The sequence below is a fragment of the Myotis brandtii genome, unplaced genomic scaffold (genome assembly GCF_000412655.1).
Source record: "Myotis brandtii unplaced genomic scaffold, ASM41265v1 scaffold658, whole genome shotgun sequence".
NCBI lineage: Eukaryota > Metazoa > Chordata > Mammalia > Chiroptera > Vespertilionidae > Myotis > Myotis brandtii.
The window spans coordinates 1617940-1625344 of record NW_005370558.1 but is presented as its reverse complement, the minus strand read 5'-3'; the positions used below and the strand labels follow the sequence as shown (position 1 = coordinate 1625344).

The 7405-nt window shown below is 53.6% G+C and overlaps 1 protein-coding gene and 1 long non-coding RNA gene across 2 annotated transcripts in view; one reads left to right on the top strand and one right to left on the bottom strand.

The window, feature by feature from the left end:
* Positions 1–1724, bottom strand: part of LOC102248489 (alpha-1-acid glycoprotein) — an 8089-nt gene extending 6365 nt beyond the window's left edge. The window contains exons 1-3 of the mRNA XM_005880921.2: positions 1578–1724; positions 1047–1189; positions 738–812 (exon numbers count right to left, since the gene is read on the bottom strand). Coding sequence (XP_005880983.2) covers positions 738–812; positions 1047–1189; positions 1578–1688 — 329 coding nt within the window. The 5' untranslated portion in view covers positions 1689–1724. The remainder of the gene's footprint in view (positions 1–737; positions 813–1046; positions 1190–1577) is intronic.
* Positions 1725–3581: 1857 nt separating this feature from the next.
* Positions 3582–6118, top strand: LOC102248791. Its single transcript, XR_314426.2, has 3 exons — positions 3582–3675; positions 5368–5493; positions 5756–6118. It is a non-coding gene; the product is annotated as an uncharacterized LOC102248791 (long non-coding RNA).
* Positions 6119–7405: the final 1287 nt, after the last annotated feature.

The window sequence follows — 7405 nt, the reverse complement described above, 5'->3', positions numbered from 1 at the left end:
TTCCATTGGCATTTGTGTGTTCCTGCTGTGGGCCTTCTCTGCAGTGATGGTGGGGACATGGGTGAAGGCGCTGCCTGCCCAATAAACAGGCTGCCACCCTTAGGTCCCTGAGTGTAAAGAGTGGTTGAGCCCTAGTTGGTTTGGCTAAGTGGATAGAGCATTGGCCCACAGACTGAAGGGTCCAGGGTTCAATTCGGCCAAGGGCATGTACCTTGGTTGCAGGCTCAATCCCTGGCCCTGGTTGGGAGGCAACCAATCAATGTGTCTGTCTCACATTGATGTTTCCTTTCTCTCTGTCTCTCCCCATCCCTTTCACTCTCTAAAAACCAATGGGAAAATATCCTCAGGTGAGCATTTACAAAAAAAAATCTGTGGTTGAGAGGCAGGACTGGAACCAACCTCGGGTTGAGTCCAGGTCTAATTGCAGGATGAGTGAGAGAGACAAGTGGGCTCCTGTCTCTTCATTTCCTGAGCTGATCACTGCAATGTCCTTGGGTGGTTTGTGAGTTTTAAAGTGGGTTAATTCATAGAAAGCACTTCAAACAGTACCTGGCACATAGTAAGAGCTCAGAGATGTTGGCAGTATGACTGATTGCTTCAGTGTGCAGGTAGCGGGCCCATGGAGATGTAAGAAGAGGGCGTCTCCGGGACTTCTGTGCCCAAAGCTTCAGGTCTCCTCCTTTGGCCTGGCCCACCCACCATCTCCCATCCCACACAGCAACCCTTCCCCTCAGGGCTCACTGTGTTTGGACAGGGTCCCATTTTCCCGATTGACCTTCAGGCTGGTGGAGTTATAAATGCACTGATCACCTCTAAAGCCAGAGAGAAGAGGGGAGAAAACAGTAAGATAGTCAAGGAGAAGTGGACTGTCACAATCCTGGAGGGGGAGAGTCAGGTGGCAATTAGAGTCAGCCCCGCCCCCATTCCCTGGATGAGAAGGCTGAGGCCAGGAGGGGGGAAGGGCTTGCTCAAGGTGTTTGGGCAGCTGGGAGGAGGAGCCAGAAGCTGGGCTGAGCGGACATGCTTGGGTCATGTGTGAGTCTTACATGGTCATGTACTGTCTGAGCAGTATCGTGTCCTCCGTGTTGTTGGGGGTGAAGTAAAAGAACACTGCATGGATTTTGCTAGCTTCCTTCTTGTACTCGGGGAAGCGGTAAGCCGAGGCGATATAAAACCACTTGCCAGAGATCTGAGGAGAAGCCAGGAGCAGGTGATGGAGACTGAGAGCTTAATCCTTGATAGTCAGCTGGGAGGAGACTTGGGCAGATCTTTCCTCTTTGCAAATCAGGAGACTGGAAGCCCAGGGGAGGAGTGGGGCTGCAGGAGCTCACTCCAGGAATCAGCCATCACCCCCACCTGGTCCCGGCCCCAACCCCTCCCACATGGCCCCTCACCCAGTCAGCTTGCCCCGCTGGGGGACTTTGCAAGGCGGCTCTGAGCTTGGAGGCAGAGGGAGCCGCTGGAGGCTGGCCTGGTTCTCACCCCAGCGCCCAGGAGAGGCTGACCACAAGCCCGCAGGGGAAGGGAAGTCCAGAGAGGGAGACAGCTCCCACGGCACTCAGGGCCCAGGCACCCACCTGGTCCAGGGAGGCATTGGTGATGGGCACCGAGAAATTGGGACACGCCAGGCTCTGGGCATCCAGCAGGGGAAGAAGGCTCAAGACTGCAAGGGCCCAGGGCAGTGCCATGGCAAGACGAGGATGTGGCTAGAGTCCGAGGTACTGGTGGCTGAGGGGTGAGGTGACCTTTATATTGAGCTGAGGGCAGGGCCCTGGGGATCCGCTGTGACACAATCCTGTGAGCTTTTGTGAAATGCCATGCGCAGAACCTTCCCTCCTTTCCCAAAAGTCAGCCCCAGGTAAAGCCTCCAAGCTCGGGTCTAATTTGGGTCTCCGACCTTGCGACCAGGGCCCAAAGGTCTGGCTGTTCAAAGCCAAGGTGGAAAGGGCTGGAGTGGTATTAGTAGATTCCATAGAGGGGCAGGTGCTCAGGGTTTCATCCAACTCCTGCCCCTCTGAGTGCCAGGACTTGAGAGGGACCCAGTCATAAATGAAATGCTAAGGCAACTTGGAGGTTCCCAGGCTAGCCTGGGGTGTAGGGGCAATGGGCGAGGCAGGGGTGTAGGAGATGGGGGAAGGCAAACATGGATTCAGTTCCAGTTGAGTGTGGTAACAACTGTGAAAGACCAAAAGTCCAGCGATGCCGCAACCAGTCCTGGAGGCAGGGACATTTTCCCAAAAACACACACACAAAAAACAACATGGGGCATTAAGTTGAATGTCTGTTTTCAGTAAATGTATTATGTGAACCATCTCCAACATCTGAAACAGGAAATCACTTCTGTGTTTTCTTCAGCCTCTGCTATTTAGTGGGAAGCTTGCTCTCTTTCACCAGCTGCCCCAATCCTGGGGCAGTGCCCAGCACACAGTGGGTGCTCAGGAAATCCTGTGGAATCACTAACTCTACCACCCTTCTGCATTTCTACATGACGGGGTCAAATCTTTATCCATACAAGTAATATTTGCACAAAGTATTATTATGGTATGCTTACAACTTTGGGTGCTCATCTATTTTATTTTTTGTTTTTTTTTAAATGATATTTTTATTGATTTCAGAGAGGAAGGGAGAGGGAGAGGGAGAGGGAGACAGAAATATCAATGACAAGTGAGAATCATTGATTGGCTGCCTCCTGCACGTCCACTATTGCGGATTGAGCCTGCAACGTGAGCATGTGCCCTTGAATGGAATCAAACCTGGGACCTTTCATTCCACAGACTAATGCTTCATCCACTGAACCAAACCAGCTAGGGCCATTATATATATTTTGAATGTTTCACTGTAGTGAGTGGTTGTGATTTTAAAGTTCACATCACCTTTCATTCACTTCCTAGATGATAATTTCCTTAATCATGCCCTCTTTTTATATCTTTCTTTTAAAAAAAATTTTTTTTATTGATTTCAGATAGGAAGGAAGAGGGACAGAGAGATAGAAACATCTATCCACTGAGCCAAACTGGCTAGGGCTCTTTATATCTTTCTATAGCATTTTATGTTATTATTTCCAGCTTTATTGAGGTACCTGAGGCCCGGTGCATGAAATTCTTGCATGGGGGGGATGGGATGGGGTCCCTCAGCCTGGCCTGCACCCTCTCTAATCTAGGACCCCTCAGGGGATGTCCAACTACTGGTTTAGGCCCAAATCCCCAGGGACTGCATCCCTCTCGAAAACTGGGACTGCTGGCTCCTAACTGCTTACCAGCCTGCCTGCCTGATCACCCCTAACCACTATGCCTGCCTGCCTGATCGCCCCTAACTGCTCTCCCCTGCCAGCATGATTGGCCCTAACCTCCTCTGCCTCGGCCCCTGCCAATGTGGCTTTGTCCAGAAGGACATCCAGAAGGATGTCTGGTCTAATTAGCATATTACCCTTTTATTAGTATAGATATATACACATAGTTATGCACATATACCATGTGTGTGCGCACACAATAGAAAGAGACAGAGAGGTCATTATACTAACCCCCTCAATTCTGCAGCCATGTAGGAAGCTGGCACAAACTGTTCTGTGTTCGTCCCCAGGCCAGGAGTACCATGTTCTGCCCCCAAAGATAGTACCAAGAGGCAATAGCACAGTCTCCTGTCCCCACTGCCAGCCTGTGAGGACCCAGGACGCAGGTAAGGGATGGAAGCGTCCAGAGCAGGGAGGGGAGTGTAATGTCTGGCCAGATGTGGGCCTGCCTGAGCATGGAGGCAGGTCAAAGCTACAGACCAGGGAACCGGATTTTTCCAGGATTCCCAGGCCTCCCAGGGTGTCCTGCCCTCACACCTGTTGCTCCAGGTGCTGCGGCCTAAAGCCACCCTCCTTGACCTTAACATGGAGAAACCAGGGACATGATTTAAGCAGTTCCATAAGAGTCGTACTAGGAGGGTGCAGTCAGCCAGGGGACTGGCAGCAGCGATTACATCTTATCTCCCCTCCCTGCTCCCTCCCCTCCCATTCTTTCCCCCAAACCCAACAGGGAAGACTCGTGGGGAGAGCAGTGGCCTGAAAATATGGACATTGGGTTCTAGTCCCAGCTCTCCCCACTGACCTGCGGTGTGACGTTAGGCAATTTCCTTAACTTCTCTGGGCTTCAGGTTCCACATCGATAATGAAAGGGTTGGAGATGGGCTCTGGGGTCCTTCAAGCAATGATGATGATAATGATTATGATAATGATAGAGCTGACATTTATTAATCGCCTACTGCATACAGGGCATCATGCTAAGGGTTTGACAAACATTAATCCTTGCAATTCTATGAAGTAGGTTTTGCCCGCTTTGTTATTGTGGCATTTTATGAGTAGGGAAGCTAAGAGGTCAAGGAACTTGCCCAGGGACATTCAGTGGGGCCTTGACTTACGAGTGTCCCGACTAACGAGTTTTTTGAGATACCAGCTGTAGTTAACGAGCTCCTTAACAAGCTCGGTCTCTGAACGAATTAAATTCGTAAGTCAAGGCCCCACTGTATAGCTTACAAGTGGTAAAGCCTGAATTTGAACCCAGGTCCTTGTGACTCCAGAACCCTAGCACTTTACTGTGTCCCTCTTCCTTTGTTGGAGTTCCAATAGTCCTCTCCATTCGCTCGTTCATTCATTCATTCATTCACTAACCACCTTCCAGTGCTGGGCCCTGAGCCCTGTCCTCCAAGGAACCTAGACAATGACACAGTGGAGTGGTCAGAGCTGGGGTGGGGAGCACAGGGCGGCTGAGGAGCACATAACTCAGCCTGGTGTGTGGGAGGGTTTCCAGAGGGAGCGATGGCTGAGCTGAGGCCTGAAGAACAAGTGGACTGGCCCTGGAACTGACCCAGAGGGGGCATCGAGGATCTGCCTGGGAGAGAACAAGGCGGCCCAGTCTCCTGCTAACTGGGCAAGTTGAGGCCTCTGCTGACCCTCTGGTGCCCGGGAGCATTGTGGGTACCCCCCCATGGAGGAGGGGCCTGTCTCTGTGGGGGAAGGACCACAGGCCCTGGCTGCAGTCAGGAGAGCTGGGCTTGGGGTCAGACAGAGGACCACTGCTTCCCAGCCTTGACACCCTGGCGAATTCTTCAGGCTTTCATAGCCTCAGCATTCCCATCTGTAAAGTGGGGAGTGACTGCAACGGCTAGCCCAGTGGCTGGTTGGATTTGATAAAATAATGCATGAAGGCCCTGAGCAGATGGCCCGGCTCATTCAATGTGGCCTCTCACTGTCATGGTTGCCATCAGAATTGTGTCCTCTGCACGGTTCCTGAGGGAAGCTCAGTGCTTTGGGGGGTCGGCTTAGGAGGCTCCAGGCCTGATGCCTCAGACAATCCCCCCACCCCACATCTCTTTCTGGTCTTCCAGGTGGTGCTGTCGCCAAGGACCCACTGAGACCATCTCCCACTGATGCCCCTCGATGTCCCCTGTGTGGTCAAGCTGGGTCCCCTGGGTCCCCCGCAGAGGGTGACGGCCCAGACGCAGCCACCTCTGGTAGGGACAGATGCTCAGGCTCTTCCCTCAGCTAAGCCAGTGGGGGCTTGGCGCCCTGTGAGGTGCACAGGGCGGCTGCTCCCCCCCGTTTCACCCCCCAACTGGAGCACACTGGGCAGAGGGTTCGCCTCCCAAATCCGGGCACTCCCAGCACAGCCAGCCCAGTGTCCAGCTCTCACAGGGCAGGGCCTGGGCGGACCCTCTGTTCTCTGCTAGATCTTCCAGGTGGTCATACTGTCTCTCTGGTGTCCTTACCTGGCAGGGGCAGGAAAGTCCACAAGGAGGAACACACCTTCCGCTTCCAGCCCCAAGCAGAGGAGCAAACGAGCGGGGTCCCCACCCCCTTTGCCCTTCGGGACTGTGGTATCTGGCTGCTGCGCCTTCGGGACCAGCCCCTCCCGCGTTTGCCTACGTCTCCTCGCTTCCTGTGATGCCTTACCCGTCAGCCACTGTGTAAGAACCCCGTTCCCACCCTCCCAGCCTCTCTGTCTAATTGCTTAATAACTAGCATGGGGCCGTGTCAGGCAGCGGAGCACCTGGGCGCATGTACCTCTTTGTCTTCTCCTGCGTGTATGATGTGCCCGACTGGTGGGAGCAAAGGCATAGGGCACCTTCGAGCCCCAGACCCCCATGAGGCTCCGGCTACAGTGTGGCTGTCACTCTCAGCTGAGTCCGGGCAAGTCGTTCAGGAAGCTTCCGCTCGGGCAACTCTGAGAGGCCGTGCTGCGTGCTCAGGCCTCGGCACCGGTGGAGACGCCTGCCTGTGCTCCCACTCACTGGGCAGGGAAGGTTTCACCTGGACTTTGGTGGCCCCGGAGAAACTCTGAGTGTCTGCTGTCACCTTGGGGTCTCTATTTCTGCGGCCGTTCCATGTCCTTCCAGGCTCAGACCTGTGGACAGAACTAACCAGCGTGCTGTCCCCAGGCATGGATGGGCCAGGGGGGAGGAGAAGGGCCCGGGGCTCAGGGCCCGACAGCCCTGACCATGGGCTTCAGGTTCCACTTCCATAATGAAAGGGTTGGAGATGGGCTCTGGGGTCTTTCAAGCAATGATGATGATAATGATTATGATAATGATAGAGCTGACATTTATTAATCGCCTACTGCATACAGGGCATCATGCTAAGGGTTTGACAAACATTAATCCTTGCAATTCTATGAAGTAGGTTTTGCCCGCTTTGTTATTGTGGCATTTTATGAGTAGGGAAGCTAAGAGGTCAAGGAACTTGCCCAGGGACATTCAGTGGGGCCTTGACTTACGAGTGTCCCGACTAACGAGTTTTTTGAGATACCAGCTGTAGTTAACGAGCTCCTTAACAAGCTCGGTCTCTGAACGAATTAAATTCGTAAGTCAAGGCCCCACTGTATAGCTTACAAGTGGTAAAGCCTGAATTTGAACCCAGGTCCTTGTGACTCCAGAACCCTAGCACTTTACTGTGTCCCTCTTCCTTTGTTGGAGTTCCAATAGTCCTCTCCATTCGCTCGTTCATTCATTCATTCATTCACTAACCACCTTCCAGTGCTGGGCCCTGAGCCCTGTCCTCCAAGGAACCTAGACAATGACACAGTGGAGTGGTCAGAGCTGGGGTGGGGAGCACAGGGCGGCTGAGGAGCACATAACTCAGCCTGGTGTGTGGGAGGGTTTCCAGAGGGAGCGATGGCTGAGCTGAGGCCTGAAGAACAAGTGGACTGGCCCTGGAACTGACCCAGAGGGGGCATCGAGGATCTGCCTGGGAGAGAACAAGGCGGCCCAGTCTCCTGCTAACTGGGCAAGTTGAGGCCTCTGCTGACCCTCTGGTGCCCGGGAGCATTGTGGGTACCCCCCCATGGAGGAGGGGCCTGTCTCTGTGGGGGAAGGACCACAGGCCCTGGCTGCAGTCAGGAGAGCTGGGCTTGGGGTCAGACAGAGGACC